The 19999-nt window shown below is 40.9% G+C and overlaps 1 protein-coding gene across 14 annotated transcripts in view; it reads right to left on the bottom strand.

Moving 5' to 3' along the window:
* The window catches only part of LOC110534594 (fibronectin), a 272449-nt gene that overhangs the window by 165480 nt on the left and 86970 nt on the right, over positions 1 to 19999 (bottom strand). For 12 of the 14 annotated variants that reach the window (XM_036934025.1, XM_036934023.1, XM_036934032.1 and 9 more), the window contains one exon: positions 1954 to 2223. In XM_036934025.1, the coding sequence (XP_036789920.1) occupies positions 1954 to 2223 (270 nt within the window). Of the gene's footprint in view, positions 1 to 1953; positions 2224 to 2715; positions 2986 to 4018; positions 4289 to 11033; positions 11301 to 12195; positions 12463 to 12649; positions 12693 to 13380; positions 13685 to 19999 lie in introns of all 14 variants that reach the window. The other 2 variants (XM_036934024.1, XM_036934036.1) reach the window with 2 other exon arrangements.

Below are 19999 nucleotides of genomic sequence, written 5' to 3'. Positions count from 1 at the left end.
CTGGCCCTGATGGTATTTAAGATCCGCTGGCCCTGATGATATTTAAGAGCTGCTGGTCCTGATGGTATTTAAGAGCCGCTGGCCCTGATGGTATTTAAGAGCTGCTGGTCCTGATGGTATTTAAGAGCTGCTGGTCCTGATGATATTTAAGAGCTGCTGGTCCTGATGGTATTTAAGAGATGCTGGTCCTGATGGTATTTAAGAGCCGCTGGTCCTGATGGTATTTAAGAGATGCTGGTCCTGCAGGGGTTTAAGAGCTGCTGGTCTAGTGCATCAGATGGAGAGATGAGCTACACCTTATGTTAGGGTGGTCACAGCATTTAGACAGAAACTACTGTTGATTTAACTCCATATCCTTTTTACTCCAGATCCCGAGTTGGTGTAGGTTTTACTTTTAGTTTGTCATTTCAGAGGTAAACCTTAGTGGGCATCCATGGTGGGTGTCTTTAGAACCCCTTACTAGTGACTTTGCCATCTTTCAGTGGGAACCCCCATGGTGTCTTTAGAACCCGTTACTAGTGGATTTGCCATCTTTCAGTGGGAACCCCCATGGTGTCTTTAGAACCCGTTACTAGTGGCTTTGTCATCTTTCAGTGGGAACCCCCATGGTGTCTTTTAGAACCCGTTACTAGTGGCTTTGCCATCTTTCAGTGGGAACCCCCATGGTGTCTTTAGAACCCGTTACTAGTGGCTTTGCCATCTTTCAGTGGGAACCCCCATGGTGTCTTTTAGAACCCGTTACTAGTGGCTTTGCCATCTTTCAGTGGGAACCCCCATGGTGTCTTTAGAACCGGTTACTAGTGGCTTTGCCATCTTTCAGTGGGAACCCCCATGGTGTCTTTTAGAACCCGTTACTAGTGGCTTTGCCATCTTTCAGTGGGAACCCCCATGGTGTCTTTAGAACCCGTTACTAGTGGCTTTGCCATCTTTCAGTGGGAACCCCCATGGTGTCTTTAGAACCCGTTACTAGTGGCTTTGCCATCTTTCAGTGGGAACCCCCATGGTGTCTTTTAGAACCCGTTACTAGTGGCTTTGCCATCTTTCAGTGGGAACCCCCATGGTGTCTTTTAGAACCCGTTACTAGTGGCTTTGCCATCTTTCAGTGGGAACCCCCATGGTGTCTTTAGAACCCGTTACTAGTGGCTTTGCCATCTTTCAGTGGGAACCCCCATGGTGTCTTTTAGAACCCGTTACTAGTGGCTTTGCCATCTTTCAGTGGGAACCCCCATGGTGTCTTTTAGAACCCGTTACTAGTGTCTTTGCCATCTTTCAGTGGGAACCCCCATGGTGTCTTTTAGAACCCGTTACTAGTGGCTTTGCCATCTTTCAGTGGGAACCCCCATGGTGTCTTTTAGAACCCGTTACTAGTGGCTTTGCCATCTTTCAGTGGGAACCCCCATGGTGTCTTTAGAACCCGTTACTAGTGTCTTTGCCATCTTTCAGTGGGAACCCCCATGGTGTCTTTAGAACCCGTTACTAGTGTCTTTGCCATCTTTCAGTGGGAACCCCCATGGTGTCTTTAGAACCCGTTACTAGTGGCTTTGCCATCTTTCAGTGGGAACCCCCATGGTGTCTTTAGAACCCGTTACTAGTGGCTTTGCCATCTTTCAGTGGGAACCCCCATGGTGTCTTTAGAACCCGTTACTAGTGGCTTTGCCATCTTTCAGTGGGAACCCCCATGGTGTCTTTAGAACCCGTTACTAGTGGCTTTGCCATCTTTCAGTGGGAACCCCCATGGTGTCTTTCAGAAAACCTTTTGAAACCCTTTCTGTTCATGTTTGTTGAAGTGATTATCTTTGTTAGTTCCCTTTTCTAGGAGCGATGACATTGTGTTTGTCTTTTGGGAACGTAAAACTGACACATCCATTATGATTTGTTAATTTACATTAGACTTTTTGATAACTAGTCAAAGTTTGACACCAGACACAATATTTTAGTAGGGTACTTCCTTACTTGTGGTGAGGGTTGTTGACACCAGTTGACTTTGCTTTCCATTTTCCAGCACAGTGCAGACACTGACAGAGTACTGAGTAGCAGGTTTCAGGTCAGAGAGAGTGATGCTGGGTGAAGATGTGGTAGTGATGTGTTGTTCTGTCCCTGGACAGTGGTAGGAGATCTGGTACTGATGTTGGGTTTGGTCCAATCCTGGTGACTGGTTCCAGCTAACAGCAGCTGATGTGGTGTCCACTGAGTGAACAGTCAGCTGGTCTGGAGCAGGAAGTACTAAGAAAGATAAATAAGAAAGAAGCTAAAAAATAGAAGTCACAACAGAAGTTGGATTTAGGGGTTTCTGCTGTATCCATTTATCAACGGTGGTCCGCTACTGCTACATTGTTGTCGCCACTCCAATGTCTTTAAATATAAAATAAAATAATGGTGTCATTAAAAATCCTCTCCACAATAACAAGTGTTTAACACTGTACTACTGATAAAGTTATAGTAAGCAGAGGCAGATCAACTCCTTGACATTATGACCCACACTAATGGAAGAAAGCAAGAATTCACACACTATAAAAACCTTTATTAATTTCAGCACCAAGATGAATTATGAGATCTGGGGAATTCACCATCATATATTTCTCAACAGGGAAGAAACTATACCTTTACATCCCATGATGACACATCCATTATGATTAGTTCATAGTTATTTCAATAACTAGTTAAAGTTGAATCAACTTTGACACTAAACATAACTTAAGTTGGGTACTTCGTTACCTGTGGTGAAGGTTGTTGACACAGGTTGACTTTGCTTTCCATTTTCCAGCACAGTGCAGACAGTGACAGAGTACTGAGTACCACATTGCAGGTCAGAGAGAGTGATGCTGTGTGAAGATGTGGTAGTGATGTGTGGTTTTGTCCCTGGACAGTGGTAGGAGATCTGGTACTGATGTTGGGTTTGGTCCAATCCTGGTGGCTGACTCCAGCTAACAGCAGCTGATGTGGTGTCCACTGAGTCAACAGTCAGCTGGTCTGGAGCAGGAAGTACTAAGGAAAAATACATTATTGTCAGGGCTATAGTTAAATCTATAAATATATTACAGGAGAAACAGTAGAAGAGTAGTTGAAAAATAAGAAAAGGTCAGCTTGCAATTCCTTTTGATATGGGAAGAAATACGCTAATGCAGAAGTCACACAACATAGGTTAGATTTGTAATGTTACAAAAATGAACACTTTCCGCTATTTACATTAAATTATATAAATGAAAAGTATGGTTATATTATACATCCTCTCCACAATAACAATTGTTTAATACTGTACTACTGATAAAGTTAACTCAAGCAGAGGCAGATAAACTCCTTGACATAATGAGTCAAAGGAATGCAAGAAAGCATGATCTCTTATATCACAGTGCATTCGCAAGTATTCAGACCATTGATTTTTCCACATTCTGTTACGTTACAGCCGTATGCTAGAATGGACTAAAACATTTTCCCACCTGGTCAATCTACACACAATACCCCATAATGACTCGTCTCCCTGTCCCTGCCGCTGAAAAACATTCCCACAGCATGATGCTGCCACCACCATGCTTCACCGTAGGGATGGTGCCAGGTTTCCTCCAGATGTGACGATTTGCATTCAGGCCAAAGAGTTCAATCTTGGTTTCATCAGACCGTGATAATCTTGTTTCTCATGGTCTGAGAATCCTTTAGGTGCCTCTTGGCAAACTGCAAGTGGGCTTTAATGTGCCCTTTACTGAGGAATGGCTTCTGTCTCGCCAATATACCATAAAGGTCTGATTGGTGGAGTGCTGTAGAGATGGTTGTCCTTCTGGAAGGTTCTCCCATCTCCACAGAGGAACTCTGGAGCTTTGTCAGAGTGTCTATAGGTTTCTCGGTCACCTTCCTGACTAAGGCCCTTCTCCCCTAATTGCTCAGTCAAGGGGTCTCAATACTTTCAGAATGTACTGTTAAAACAACTTTTATTGAATTCACTATCAAACTGCATTTTGAGAGCTGGGGAATTCACATATAGTCATTTTGATAACCAGAACTAATACTTAAGTAGGGTAGTTACCTGTGGTGAGGGTTGTTAACACCAGTTGACTCTGCTTTCCATTTTCCAGCACAGTGCAGACAGTGACAGAGTATTCAGTAGCAGGTTTCAGGTCAGAGAGAGTGATGCTGGGTGAAGATGTGGTAGTGATGTGTGGTTTTATCCCTGGACAGCGGTAGGAGATCTGGTAATGATGTTGGGTTTGGTCCAATCCTGGTGGCTGGCTCCAGCTAACAGCAGCTGATGTGGTGTCCACTGAGTCAACAGTCAGCTGGTCTGGAGCAGGAAGTACTAGGGGAAAATAGATACATTATTGTCAGGGTTACAGTTTAACTCCAGATAAACACTGAGTGTACAAAACATTAAGGATACCTGCTCTTTCTATGACAGACTTTCTATGACAGACAAGGGGAATTCAGATGAAAGCTATGATCCCCTATTGATGTTACTTGTTAGATCCACTTCAATCAGTGTAGATGAAGGGGAGGAGACAGGTTAAAGAATGATTTTTAAGCCTTGAGACAATTGAGACGTATTTTATGTGTGCAAAACAAAATATTTAAGTGCCATTGAACAGGGTATGGTATGTCCCAGGAGCATAAGACCTGCAACGGTGCTAAGTTTTTCAAGCTCAACAGTTTCACATGTGTATCAAGAATGTTCCACCACCCAAATGACATCCAGCCAACTTGACCCAACTGTGGGAAACATTGGAGTCAACTTCGGCCAGCATCCCTGTGGAACGCTTTCGACACCTTGTAGAGTCTATGACCCAACGTATTGAGGCTGTTCTGAGGGCAAAATGTTTGTACACTCAAATGTAATTAAATGTTTAGTAGATGTCTCACTTAACATTTCTTAAAAATTGTATAATCAGAAAAATGTAAAACTTGAAAGTCCTCAAGCTTTTGATAAAGAGATACATAACTTCCTCTCAGATAATAGCTATACTAGGCCTTTTTCATCCTCCCTAAAAGACTCTCTTGACTAGGCTGCTTGGTGTTGCACTAAGATTGCTGTAGTATTTTAAGATGTTCTCGCTAGGGATGTGGAGGTCATGACCTTTTGTCAGCTGGTTATTGGCTAGCCATTGGCTGCTAACAGCTGACAACTGCTAACTGGCTAGCACAAAAAGTGAACAGCTTCGGGAGTACAGACTACAAGAAATCGGCTGATCGCCATCTAGTGGTGCAAGTAAGAACTGATGAAAATGCACAGTCAAAGATGAGAATAATTATTCTGTCAGAGGAAATATTTTTTTAGAATCGAAATAGAGGAATACTAAGAACAAATAAATGTGACGGGTAAATGATAACTCATTTAGGAAATGAATACATGTATTACAATGCTGGAAGTGAAGGCTGGAATTAAACAATTAACTATGCAAATGAGCGAAAGGTGTGTACATAAAGGAAATAGATGCCTGCCTCTAAAAATTGCCTGTTGTGTCCATTGATTTATGCGAATAAACGCCTGGGATATGATGCGTAGCTTTGCAATATCTATATTTTTAAAAAGTCTAAATAATTGAATATACACCATCACAATAATCAATGATTTATGTTAGGAGGACTAAAGAAAGATTATGATATGAAGACAATGTATTTCAGAAGAACAGAAGATTTGACCTACTGTATGTTATCTGGCAATGTGCCATGCCAGTGGCTCTAGACTTGCTCATTTAGCAGACAAGATATGCTTAAGTCCTGTGTGATTATTTTATATTTTATACATTTATAGTAAGAAGAATATAATGGAATTTAGCTGAATAAAATAGAGAGGATATTTTTCCCAATCCAGAGCTGGTGCGCATACGAAGTGTCTATGTTGAGTGTAAAAGTGATAATTTGAAACAGGTCCTATATGCTAGATTTAAAGTTATTTGGCAACCTTAGTTTTGAATTATGGAAACCTTCAGAATGTCTTAGAAATCAAAACATATATGGGCTGCATTATAGGACTATAGGGACCGAGTGCAAGCAAAAAAGCTTCAGACTGCACACACTGTTCTCTCAAGTGATCATATTTTCACCCATCAAACTATTTTCAATTTAATTGTGTCTTTACTAGACTGAACAAAAATATAAATGCAACATGTAAAGGGTTGGTCCCATATTTCATTGGCTGGAATAAAATATCCTAGAAATGTTTTATTCGCACAAAAAGCTAATTTCTCTCAAATTTGTTTACAGCCCTGTAAGTCAGTATTTCTCCTTTGCCAAGATAATCCATCCACCTGACAGGCATGGTATTAAACAGCATGACAGGCATGGCATTAAACAGCATGACAGGCATGGCATTAAACAGCATGACAGGCATGGCATTAAACAGCATGACAGGCATGGCATTAAACAGCATGACAGGCATGGTTTTAAACAGCATGGTATTAAACAGCATGGTATTAAACAGCATGACAGGCATGGTATTAAACAGCATGGCAGGCATGGCATTAAACAGCATGACAGGCATGGTATTAAACAGCATGACAGGCATGGTTTTAAACAGCATGGTATTAAACAGCATGGTATTAAACAGCATGGTATTAAACAGCATGACAGGCATGGTATTAAACAGCATGACATGCATGGTATTAAACAGCATGGTATTAAACAGCATGGTATTAAACAGCATGGTATTAAACAGTATGGCATTAAACAGCATGACAGGCATGGTATTAAACAACATGGTATTAAACAGCATGGTATTAAACAGCATGGTATTAAACAGCATGGTATTAAACAGTATGGCATTAAACAGCATGACAGGCATGGTATTAAACAGCATGGTATTAAACAGTATGGCATTAAACAGCATGACAGGCATGGTATTAAACAACATGGTATTAAACAGCATGGTATTAAACAGCATGGTATTAAACAGCATGGTATTAAACATCATGGTATTAAACAGAATGGTATTAAACAGCATGGTATTAAACAACATGGTATTAAACAGCATGGTATTAAACAGCATGACAGGCATGGTATTAAACAGCATGGTATTAAACAACATGACAGGCATGGTATTAAACAGCATGGTATTAAACAGCATGACAGGCATGGTATTAAACAGTATGGTATTAAACAGCATGACAGGCATGGTATTAAACAGCATGGTATTAAACAGCATGGTATTAAACAACATGACAGGCATGGTATTAAACAGCATGACTGGCATGGTATTAAACAGCATGACAGGCATGGTATTAAACAGTATGGCATTAAACAGCATGACAGGCATGGTATTAAACAGCATGGTATTAAACATCATGGTATTAAACAGCATGACTGGCATGGTATTAAACAGCATGACAGGCATGGTATTAAACAGCATGGTATTAAACAGCATGACAGGCATGGTATTAAACAGCATGGTATTAAACAGCATGGTATTAAACATCATGGTATTAAACAGCATGACAGACAAGGTATTAAACAGTATGGTATTAAACAGCATGACAGGCATGGTATTAAACAGCATGGTATTAAACAGCATGACAGGCATGGTATTAAACAGCATGGTATTAAACAGCATGGTATTAAACAGCATGACGGGCATGGTATTAAACAGCATGGTATTAAACAGCATGGTAATAAACAGCATGACAGACATGGTATTAAACAGCATGGTATTAAACAGCATGGTATTAAACAGCCTGACAGGCATGGTATTAAACAGCATGGTATTAAACAGCATGGTAATAAACAGCATGACAGGCATGGTATTAAACAGCATGGTATTAAACAGCATGGTATTAAACAGCATGACAGGCATGGTATTAAACAGCATGGTATTAAACAGCATGGTATTAAACAGCATGACAGACATGGTATTAAACAGCATGGTATTAAACAGCATGGTATTAAACAACATGACAGGCGTGGTATTAAACAGCATGGTATTAAACAGCATGGCAGGCATGGTATTAAACAGCATGGCAGGCATGGTATTAAACAGCATGACAGGCATGGTATTAAACAGCATGGTATTAAACAGCATGGCATTAAACAGCATGACAGGCATGGTATTAAACAGCATGGTATTAAACAGCATGACAGGCATGGTATTAAACAGCATGGTATTAAACAGCATGGTATTAAACAGCATGGTATTAAACAGCATGACAGGCATGGTATTAAACAGCATGGTATTAAACAGCATGATCATTACACAGGTGCTAGGGACAATATAAGGCCAATATAAAATCTGCACTTTTGTCACAGCACAATGCCACAGGTGACTCAAATTTTGAGGGATTGTGCAATTAGCATACGGACGCAGGAATGTCTACCAGAGATGTTGCCAAATAATTGAATATTCATATTTCTACCATAAGCCACTTCCAACATCATTTTAGAGAATTTTGCAGTACTTCCAACCGGCCACACAATCACAGACCGCATGCAACCACGCTAGCCCAGGACCTCCACATCTGTCTTCTTCACCTGCGGGATCGTCTGAGACCAGTCACCTGGACAGCTGATGAAACTGAGGAGTATTTCTGTCTGTAATAAAGCCCTTTTGTGGGGAAAAACTCATTTTGATGGGCTGGGCCTGTGTCACGTTCTGACCTTGATTTCCGTTGTTTTGTATTTATTTAGTATGGTCAGGGCGTGAGTTGGGTGGGCAGTCTATGTTTGTTTTTCTATGTTTTGGGGCATTTCTATGTTTTCGGCCTAGTATGGTTCTCAATCAGAGGCAGGTGTCATTAGTTGTCTCTGATTGAGAATCATACTTAGGTAGCCTGGGTTTCACTATGTGTTTGTGGGTGATTGTTCCTGTCACTGTGTTTGTTGTCACAGGATAGGCTGTATAGGTTTTTCACGGTCCGTTTGTTGTTTTGTAGATTTAAGTTATTTCATGTATCGTTCATTTTCCATTAAAGAACATGAGTAACCACCACGCTGCTTTTTGGTCCGCTTCTCCTTCTACAGACGAACTTCGTTACAGCCTGCCTCCCCAGTGGGTGGGCCTGGCTCCCAAGTGGTTGGGCCTACGCCCTCCCATGCATAGGCCCGCCCCTGCCCATTCTTGTGAAATCCACAGATTAGGGCCCAATAAATTTATTTCAATTGACAGATTTCCTTATATGAACTTTAACCCAGTAAAATTATTTAAATTGTTGGGTTTGTATTTTTGTTCAGTATGATACATCAAATCTGTTTCGATTTCAGTAGCTGTGTGTGGGTAGAATCACAGGGGAATCCCCCCCCCCCTCCCCGCAAAGTAATGATTCAGAAATGTTCGGATGACAAAACAACTATTGATTTAGAACCATGGAGAGTTATCGGAAGTCGCGAAGCAAACAGGAGCTGCCTCCACTATTTCAGCATCATTTCAACATCATTTTCATCGCATTAATTTTCCAGTTAGTAACCTGTACAGTGGGTGTGTTTTCACCTGTGTTCCCATTTAATTAGCATCTAAATAAATAATTAAACCAATTTCCGTAGTTCTGAAACATAAGTAAGGCTCAGGTTTTTGCAGATGCAACGAGTTTACGAATGGTGATATGATACGAGGTCATGGTTCATAAGTTGACTGTTTATAGATGTGATAGGTAAAGACCTTGAAGAGTTTAATTCGGGAGATGGTAACTCTTTAAAGAAACGCTCTCGTGGTGCCCCAAATCCTAATGAGTTAAGTGTTACATGATTCATTTTATTGGGTAACAATGAAACATAGTTCATTTATAAGACAAATAACATTCCTCAGATTAATGCTAAAGTCAAGTCACTACACTGTCCATGGTTTTGATTTGATGATGTTGAAAGGTCATGTAACTGTCTGTTACTGTACATGCAAAATGCCACAACAGTCATATTTCTACCTTAACATTTTAGTTCACCTCATTTTCAAAAAAATGGATCACTTAAACATTTAATAAAATGTTTATAGCCTTAAGGGTGGAAAAGTAGAATAAAGTCAGGGCTGTTGATATGGACACACACACACACACAAAACAGATCACTAACTACAAAACAAAAATGTTATTTGTCCTCTAGTTACTGGTAAAGAGATACCTCTAGTTACTGGTAAAGAGATATCTCTGTAGTTACTGGTAAAGAGATACCTCTAGTTAATGGTAAAGAGATATCTCTGTAGTTACTGGTAAAGAGATATCTCTGTAGTTACTGGTAAAGAGATATCTCTGTAGTTACTGGTAAAGAGATATCTCTAGTTACTGGTAAAGAGATATCTCTGTAGTTACTGGTAAAGAGATACCTCTAGTTACTGGTTAAGAGATATCTCTGTAGTTACTGGTAAAGAGATATCTCTGTAGTTACTGGTAAAGAGATACCTCTAGTTAATGGTAAAGATATATCTCTGTAGTTACTGGTAAAGAGATACCTCTAGTTACTGGTAAAGAGATATCTCTGTAGTTACTGGTAAAGAGATATCTCTGTAGTTACTGGTAAAGAGATATGTCTGTAGTTACTGGTAAAGAGATATCTCTAGTTACTGGTAAAGAGATATCTCTGTAGTTACTGGTAAAGAGATACCTCTAGTTACTGGTTAAGAGATATCTCTGTAGTTACTGGTAAAGAGATATCTCTAGTTACTGGTAAAGAGATATCTCTGTAGTTACTGGTAAAGAGATACCTCTAGTTACTGGTAAAGAGATATCTCTGTAGTTACTGGTAAAGAGATATCTCTGTAGTTACTGGTAAAGAGATACCTCTAGTTACTGGTAAAGAGATATCTCTCTAGTTAATGGTAAAGAGATACCTCTAGTTACTGGTAAAGAGATATCTCTCTAGTTACTTGTAAAGAGATATCTCTGTAGTTACTGGTAAAGAGATACCTCTAGTTACTGGTAAAGAGATATGTCTAGTTACTGGTAAAGAGATATCTCTGTAGTTACTGGTAAAGATATATCTCTGTAGTTACTGGTAAAGAGATATCTCTGTAGTTAATGGTAAAGAGATATCTCTGTAGTTACTGGTAAAGAGATATCTCTAGTTACTGGTAAAGAGATATCTCTCTAGTTACTGGTAAAGAGATGATGAGCTGTAATTAGGGGAAGATCTCTTACTAGTGCAGACTGTTGTCGAGACAGTTTCACTCCGTTCCCCATTACTCAGCACAGTTGCAACACTAACAGTGTACTCTGTGCCAGATTGCAGGTTTGTGAAGGCTTTGTGGCAGTCGTCAGTAACGGCTGTGAGGGGGTCTGTTCCTGGGATGCAGTTGGATATGAAGAAGTGCTGTGGGACTTTCTCCATCCCTTCAGCCTTGGACCAGTGGAGAGTGAAGGAGGTCTCTTCCAAATGGTCTATCTTTAAATCTCTGGGTGGGACAACTGGAACAAAAATCAAGATTTGTTGAGAACAGAGGATGTGCTGTTTTTGACAGAGTCCAAAAACGTCTCTAGGAATTAATGAATGTAGTCTGAATAAAAACATAAGTTAGCCTACTGTACCTGTGGATAGGGATGCTGAGACCTACTGTACCTGTGGATAGGGATGCTGAGACCTACTGTACCTGTGGATAGGGATGCTGAGGCCTACTGTACCTGTGGATAGGGATGCTGAGATCTACTGTACCTGTGGATAGGGAGGCGAGGACCTACTGTACCTGCGGATAGGGATGCTGAGACCTACTGTACCTGCGGATAGGGATGCTGAGACCTACTGTACCTGTGGATAGGGAGGCGAGGACCTACTGTACCTGTGGATAGGGATGCTGAGATCTACTGTACCTGTGGATAGGGAGGCGAGGACCTACTGTACCTGCGGATAGGGATGCTGAGACCTACTGTACCTTTGGATAGGGATGCTGAGACCTACTGTATCTGTGGATAGGGATGCTGAGACCTACTGTACCTGTGGATAGGGATACTGAGACCTACTGTACCTGTGGATAGGGATGCTGAGACCTACTGTACCTGTGGATAGGGATACTGAGACCTACTGTACCTGTGGATAGGGAGGCTGAGACCTACTGTACCTGTGGATAGGGATGCTGAGACCTACTGTACCTGTGGATAGGGATGCTGAGACCTACTGTACCTGTGGATAGGGATGCTGAGACCTACTGTATCTGTGGATAGGGATGCTGAGACCTACTGTACCTGTGGATAGGGATACTGAGACCTACTGTACCTGTGGATAGGGATGCTGAGACCTACTGTACCTGTAGATAGGGATGCTGAGACCTACTGTACCTGTAGATAGGGATACTGAAACCTACTTTACCTGTTGATAGGGATGCTGAGATCCATCTGCTTCGTCTTCCATCTTCTCCCTCTGTAGCCACACTGAACTGGTACCTTTTACCCGGTTTTAGACTGCTTATTTCAAGATGATGCCCCCCTTCCACTCTTGTTGAGCTTGTTTCACCGTCACACCCCCAGGTCACTCTGAATGTCTGTGGTCCTGTCAGCCCTTGAGGAGAACTCCAGCTCAGAGACACAGAATCTAATGTCAGCAACAGGACCTGGATGTCACCAGGAGGGGGCAGCACTGGTGAAGGAATAATGAGAGAGATAAACAGACTTTATTCAAAATAAAATTACTAAACCAAATGTGTATTATTCATCCCAGCAGTAAAGGAACAACAATTGATATCTTAGTAAATGTATCCTCTTAAATGTAGATTTAAATTAAATACTATAGTTTGGGTCAGTTTATTCTGTGTTTCCATACCTACCATCATCTGAGGACTGCATTGTGTGCTGGTCGCCGTAACAACTCTTAAAATATGAGAACAAAATACGAATGAGTCATTTCTTTAAAAACATAGAAATTGTTACTTTGCCAAATGTACAACAGATATTTTAAAGTCAAGATACATCAACTGCTTTGACATACAGGTAACTGCCAAAATAAAGGAAACACTTGAGTAAATGAGGGATACAAAGTATATTGAAAGCAGGTGCTTCCACAAACATCCCATCATGCTTTGGGTCATGTATAAAAATGTCCAGTTGCCCATTATTTTGACTAACAGGGCTAGAAGAGATCTCAGTGACATTGAAAGAGGGGTCTGTCTCAAAGGAGCATAAGGGCTTTAAAGGGTGTGTCTGTCTCCAGATCTCAAACCAATGAAACACTTATAGGAGACTCTGGAGACGCGCCTGAGGCAGCGTTTTACACCACAATCAACAAAACACCAAATGATGGAATTTCTCTTGGAAGAATGGTGTCGCATCCTTCCAATAGAGTTCCAATTCTACAATTGTAGAATGTATGGCAAGGTGTATTGAAACTGGCCTTCCAGATGAACCCCAGTAGTTACCTATCTTCCAGATGAACCCCAGTAGTTATGTCTTCCAGATGAACCCCAGTAGTTACCTATCTTCCAGATGAACCCCAGTAGTTATCTGTTTTCCAGATTAACCCCAGTAGTTACCTGTCTTCCAGATTAACACCAGTAGTTACCTGTCTTCCTGCTTTCTTTATTTCATGGATGGTGGTATCATGTCCTTTGTGGTTTGTCTCTGCACACTGACTGCAGATCAGCATCTGGTCTGTCCTGCAGAACACCTCCAGAGGACTGTAGTCATGTTGACAGAGTTTCAGCCCCAGGTCTCCAGTCACATCCACCAGTGTGTGTCTCTGCAGTGCTGCTATTGTATAGTGTTGTCTGATGTGGGTCTCACAGTAGGACACACTGCAGGTCTGACAGAACTTCACAGCTTGGACCTCAGAGCAGATATCACAATGCACCTCTCCTGGTCGAATTCTGTTATGTTGATGATAAACAACAATAACACACAAAAAGTTATTAAATAAATACTTATCTTGTTGGATTAACTGAGCAGTCTGACCACTCTATTTTCAATTCCATTGGAGTATATTATCATGATCCTGAAACAAAATCGAATTGTTCCGACTCACTTCACAATTTCAGTCTGGTCAGCTCTTCATTGAAACCGGAAACCATAGTTTTATTTTTTAGCTTAAAAAAAGGTCAACCGGTCCTACACATGTGTAATGAGCAGCTATAGAGTTAGATAGAGGTCCTACACATGTGTAATGAGCAGCTATAGAGTTAGATAGAGGTCCTACACATGTGTAAAGAGCAGCTATAGAGTTAGATAGAGGTCCTACACATGTGTAATGAGCAGCTATAGAGTTAGTTAGAGGTCCTACACATGTGTAATGAGCAGCTATAGAGTTAGTTAGAGGTCCTACACATGTGTAAAGAGCAGCCTTCGAGTTAGATAGAGGTCCTACACATGTGTAATGAGCAGCTATAGAGTTAGATAGAGGTCCTACACATGTGTAATGAGCAGCTATAGAGTTAGATAGAGGTCCTACACATGTGTAATGAGCAGCTATAGAGTTAGATAGAGGTCCTACACATGTGTAATGAGCAGCTATAGAGTTAGATAGAGGTCCTACACATGTGTAATGAGCAGCTATAGAGTTAGTTAGAGGTCCTACACATGTGTAAAGAGCAGCCTTCGAGTTAGTTAGAGGTCCTACACATGTGTAATGAGCAGCTATAGAGTTAGATAGAGGTCCTACACATGTGTAATGAGCAGCTATAGAGTTAGATAGAGGTCCTACACATGTGTAATGAGCAGCTATAGAGTTAGATAGAGGTCCTACACATGTGTAAAGAGCAGCTATAGAGTTAGATAGAGGTCCTACACATGTGTAATGAGCAGCTATAGAGTTAGATAGAGGTCCTACACATGTGTAATGAGCAGCTATAGAGTTAGTTAGAGGTCCTACACATGTGTAATGAGCAGCTATAGAGTTAGATAGAGGTCCTACACATGTGTAATGAGCAGCTATAGAGTTAGATAGAGGTCCTACACATGTGTAATGAGCAGCTATAGAGTTAGATAGAGGTCCTACACATGTGTAAAGAGCAGCCTTCGAGTTAGATAGAGGTCCTACACATGTGTAATGAGCAGCTATAGAGTTAGATAGAGGTCCTACACATGTGTAATGAGCAGCTATAGAGTTAGTTAGAGGTCCTACACATGTGTAAAGAGCAGCTATAGAGTTAGATAGAGGTCCTACACATGTGTAATGAGCAGCTATAGAGTTAGTTAGAGGTCCTACACATGTGTAATGAGCAGCTATAGAGTTAGATAGAGGTCCTACACATGTGTAATGAGCAGCTATAGAGTTAGTTAGAGGTCCTACACATGTGTAATGAGCAGCTATAGAGTTAGATAGAGGTCCTACACATGTGTAATGAGCAGCTATAGAGTTAGATAGAGGTCCTACACATGTGTAATGAGCAGCTATAGAGTTAGATAGAGGTCCTACACATGTGTAATGAGCAGCTATAGAGTTAGATAGAGGTCCTACACATGTGTAATGAGCAGCTATAGAGTTAGTTAGAGGTCCTACACATGTGTAATGAGCAGCTATAGAGTTAGATAGAGGTCCTACACATGTGTAAAGAGCAGCTATAGAGTTAGATAGAGGTCCTACACATGTGTAATGAGCAGCTATAGAGTTAGTTAGAGGTCCTACACATGTGTAAAGAGCAGCTATAGAGTTTGATAGAGGTCCTACACATGTGTAATGAGCAGCTATAGAGTTAGATAGAGGTCCTACACATGTGTAATGAGCAGCTATAGAGTTAGATAGAGGTCCTACACATGTGTAATGAGCAGCTATAGAGTTAGATAGAGGTCCTACACATGTGTAAAGAGCAGCTATAGAGTTAGATAGAGGTCCTACACATGTGTAATGAGCAGCTATAGAGTTAGTTAGAGGTCCTACACATGTGTAATGAGCAGCTATAGAGTTAGATAGAGGTCCTACACATGTGTAATGAGCAGCTATAGAGTTAGATAGAGGTCCTACACATGTGTAATGAGCAGCTATAGAGTTAGATAGAGGTCCTACACATGTGTAATGAGCAGCTATAGAGTTAGATAGAGGTCCTACACATGTGTAATGAGCAGCTATAGAGTTAGATAGAGGTCCTACACATGTGTAATGAGCAGCTATAGAGTTAGATAGAGGTCCTACACATGTGTAAAGAGCAGCTATAGAGTTAGTTAGAGGTCCTACACATGTGTAATGAGCAGCTATAGAGTTAGATAGAGGTCCTACACATGTGTAATGAGCAGCTATAGAGTTAGATAGAGGTCCTACACATGTGTAATGAGCAGCTATAGAGTTAGTTAGAGGTCCTACACATGTGTAAAGAGCAGCTATAGAGTTAGTTAGAGGTCCTACACATGTGTAATGAGCAGCTATAGAGTTAGATAGAGGTCCTACACATGTGTAATGAGCAGCTATAGAGTTAGTTAGAGGTCCTACACATGTGTAAAGAGCAGCTATAGAGTTAGATAGAGGTCCTACACATGTGTAATGAGCAGCTATAGAGTTAGATAGAGGTCCTACACATGTGTAATGAGCAGCTATAGAGTTAGATAGAGGTCCTACACATGTGTAATGAGCAGCTATAGAGTTAGTTAGAGGTCCTACACATGTGTAAAGAGCAGCCTTCGAGTTAGATAGAGGTCCTACACATGTGTAATGAGCAGCTATAGAGTTAGTTAGAGGTCCTACACATGTGTAATGAGCAGCTATAGAGTTAGATAGAGGTCCTACACATGTGTAATGAGCAGCTATAGAGTTAGATAGAGGTCCTACACATGTGTAATGAGCAGCTATAGAGTTAGTTAGAGGTCCTACACATGTGTAATGAGCAGCTATAGAGTTAGATAGAGGTCCTACACATGTGTAATGAGCAGCTATAGAGTTAGATAGAGGTCCTACACATGTGTAATGAGCAGCTATAGAGTTAGATAGAGGTCCTACACATGTGTAAAGAGCAGCTATAGAGTTAGATAGAGGTCCTACACATGTGTAATGAGCAGCTATAGAGTTAGTTAGAGGTCCTACACATGTGTAATGAGCAGCTATAGAGTTAGATAGAGGTCCTACACATGTGTAATGAGCAGCTATAGAGTTAGATAGAGGTCCTACACATGTGTAATGAGCAGCTATAGAGTTAGTTAGAGGTCCTACACATGTGTAATGAGCAGCTATAGAGTTAGATAGAGGTCCTACACATGTGTAATGAGCAGCTATAGAGTTAGTTAGAGGTCCTACACATGTGTAATGAGCAGCTATAGAGTTAGATAGAGGTCCTACACATGTGTAATGAGCAGCTATAGAGTTAGATAGAGGTCCTACACATGTGTAATGAGCAGCTATAGAGTTAGTTAGAGGTCCTACACATGTGTAATGAGCAGCTATAGAGTTAGATAGAGGTCCTACACATGTGTAATGAGCAGCTATAGAGTTAGATAGAGGTCCTACACATGTGTAAAGAGCAGCCTTCGAGTTAGTTAGAGGTCCTACACATGTGTAATGAGCAGCTATAGAGTTAGATAGAGGTCCTACACATGTGTAATGAGCAGCTATAGAGTTAGATAGAGGTCCTACACATGTGTAATGAGCAGCTATAGAGTTAGATAGAGGTCCTACACATGTGTAATGAGCAGCTATAGAGTTAGATAGAGGTCCTACACATGTGTAATGAGCAGCTATAGAGTTAGTTAGAGGACTCTAGTGCAGTGAGTATATCACTTTGAGTCAAAATGAAAGCCAAGATCTACCACTCAGAATATTATTATTATGATTTGTTTTTAAACATGACCTAAAAAACAGAAACCTATGTACTATGGACCTCTTAAAAACAGTTATGTAGTAATGAGGTTTGTGTAGTAGGCTATAGGTGTAATACACGATAATTGCATATTGGCTAAGCTTGAATTGCCCTGCCAATGTTGATCTTCTGAGACCATTTTGTAATTATATTTAAAAACTTTAGATATATGATCACAGTGGTAATTATATACCTTAGTTGGCGATCACTAGCAAATATTGCACAGGCTAATGTTGTGTCTTTGTCATTAAAGGGATCATTTTAATGGTTTACTGGACTGATGGTGCATGCATCTGATGGTCAATGGAGGGAGGCAGAGAGAGAGAGGGAGGCGGAGAGGCTGCCTTTTACCGTTCCTCTCCACTCTCTCTCCCTCCACTGTCCCTCCGCTGAGACTGAACAAAAAGGGGGCACCGTCTTGCGAAACTCGAGTTGCACCGTGGTCTTTTTTTGCAGAAATGTTGGGCAAATCGACCAGGAATGCCTTGGAGATCGACCAGTTGGTTTGGTGACCACTGCTCTAGATGGATATTGTCATTGAGGGCTTCCGCCATTTTAAATTAGTCAACTGGGTGGGACTTCCTATGGCAGCGCGTCTCAATCTCTGTCCAGGGGACCCCAACGGGTGCACATCTAGTTTTGTTCCTTTCACTCCACAGCTGATTCAATTCAAGGATAATCCACCCCAGAAATAAACATCAGGCTGTCAATTTGTTGAAAGCCTGTGTTCTATCAGTGGGTAAAATAAAAACATTCCCCGTGATTTAACTTCTTAGTAGTTGGTCTGTGAAAAACAGGAAATTGTGGAGGTACGTGTCATAGCTACATATTTCTCAACACTGGACATGGTGGTTAACACACTATCACATTTCATAACGCTTTTAAAACAATTACCTGCACTCAAGATCGCCAAATCAGCCAATAGATGGTATGGGCATACTAGTCTAGAACACATGCATCCATCTATATCCTCATGACAAAGTACAGTATATCATTCTCTTAGTATCATTCTCTTAGACGTGCTCAATCTAAACAGTGTATCAAATTATTCAACTCAGTTTCTCCTTCAAGTAACATGTCGCAATGCGCCCTGTGTGTCTGTGGGAAAGCCCTCTCTCACTCTGGAAGTCTTGGTTTCCACTAATGCGATACAGCATGCTCTGTGCAGAGACCCCGTTTATAGCTCAGTGATAGAGACCAACTGCAAATGTAGTTTATATTGCAGAATGTTTAGGTGATTTTTTAGATAGCTAGCTATCTACTTCACATGCCAATATTGACTTTGGTATTATTGCGTCTAGCTACGTTTTATTTTTTGCATATTAGTGTTATGGTTTAAAACTGTTAATCATAGGAATCCGTGGTTTGGGGTGGATTATCCCTGTAAGCATTGATTATTTATATAGGCTGTGTAGTGCTAGGGCAAAAAACTAAACATGCACCCCTTGGGGTCCCCAGGACTGAGTTTGGGAAACACTGTCCTATAGGTTAAGGAAGGATGACATTATCCGTTTTTTTTATGGATCAAAATACAGCATTGACATGGGCATGGCCAATGTTGCGGTTGCAATATTTGAGGCCCTCCTGCTGACCGCAGTGACAAAATGTAGTTGTTTTAAAGCAAATTTCCTACAATTCTACACATTTTATGATAGCTTGTGCTATGAGTGACTCAAACATAAGAAAATCAATGGGTGCCCCATACTGAACATTGACACAATACTTCATACAGCTGAAGTCTGAAGTTTACAGACACCTTAGACAAATACATTTAAACTCAGTTTTTCACAATTCCTCCCTGTCTTTGGTCAGTTAGGATCACCACTTCATTTTAAGAATGTGAAATGTCAGAATAAGAGTAGAGAGAATGATTTATTTCAGCTTTTATTTCTTTCATCACAATCCCAGTGGGTCAGAAGTTTACATACACACAATTAGTATTTGGTAGCATTGCCTTTAAATTGTTTCACTTGGGTCAAACATTTTGGCTAGCCTTCCACATGCTGGGTGAATTTTGGCCCATTCCTCCTGACAGAGCTGGTGTAACTGAGTCAGGTTTGTAGGCCTCCTTGCTCGCACATGCTTTATCAGTTCTGCCCACAAATTTTCTATGGGATTGAGGTCAGGGTTTTGTGATTGCCACTCCAATACCTTGACTTTGTTGTCCTTAAGCCATTTTGCCACAATTTTGGAAGTATGCTTGGGGTCATTGTTCATTTGGAAGACCCATTTGCGACCAAGCTTTAACTTCCTGACTGATGTCTTGAGATGTTGCTTCAATATATCCACATAATGTTCCTACCTCATGATGCCATCTATTTAGTGAAGTGCACCAGTCGCTCTTGCAGCAAAGCACCCCCACAACATGATGCTAACACCCCCGTGCTTCACGGTTGAGATGGTGTT

The sequence above is a fragment of the Oncorhynchus mykiss genome, chromosome 10, assembly GCF_013265735.2.
Source record: "Oncorhynchus mykiss isolate Arlee chromosome 10, USDA_OmykA_1.1, whole genome shotgun sequence".
NCBI classification, from domain to species: domain Eukaryota; kingdom Metazoa; phylum Chordata; class Actinopteri; order Salmoniformes; family Salmonidae; genus Oncorhynchus; species Oncorhynchus mykiss.
Note: the sequence above shows the minus strand (reverse complement) of the source record. Positions and strands in the feature narration are given on the sequence as shown.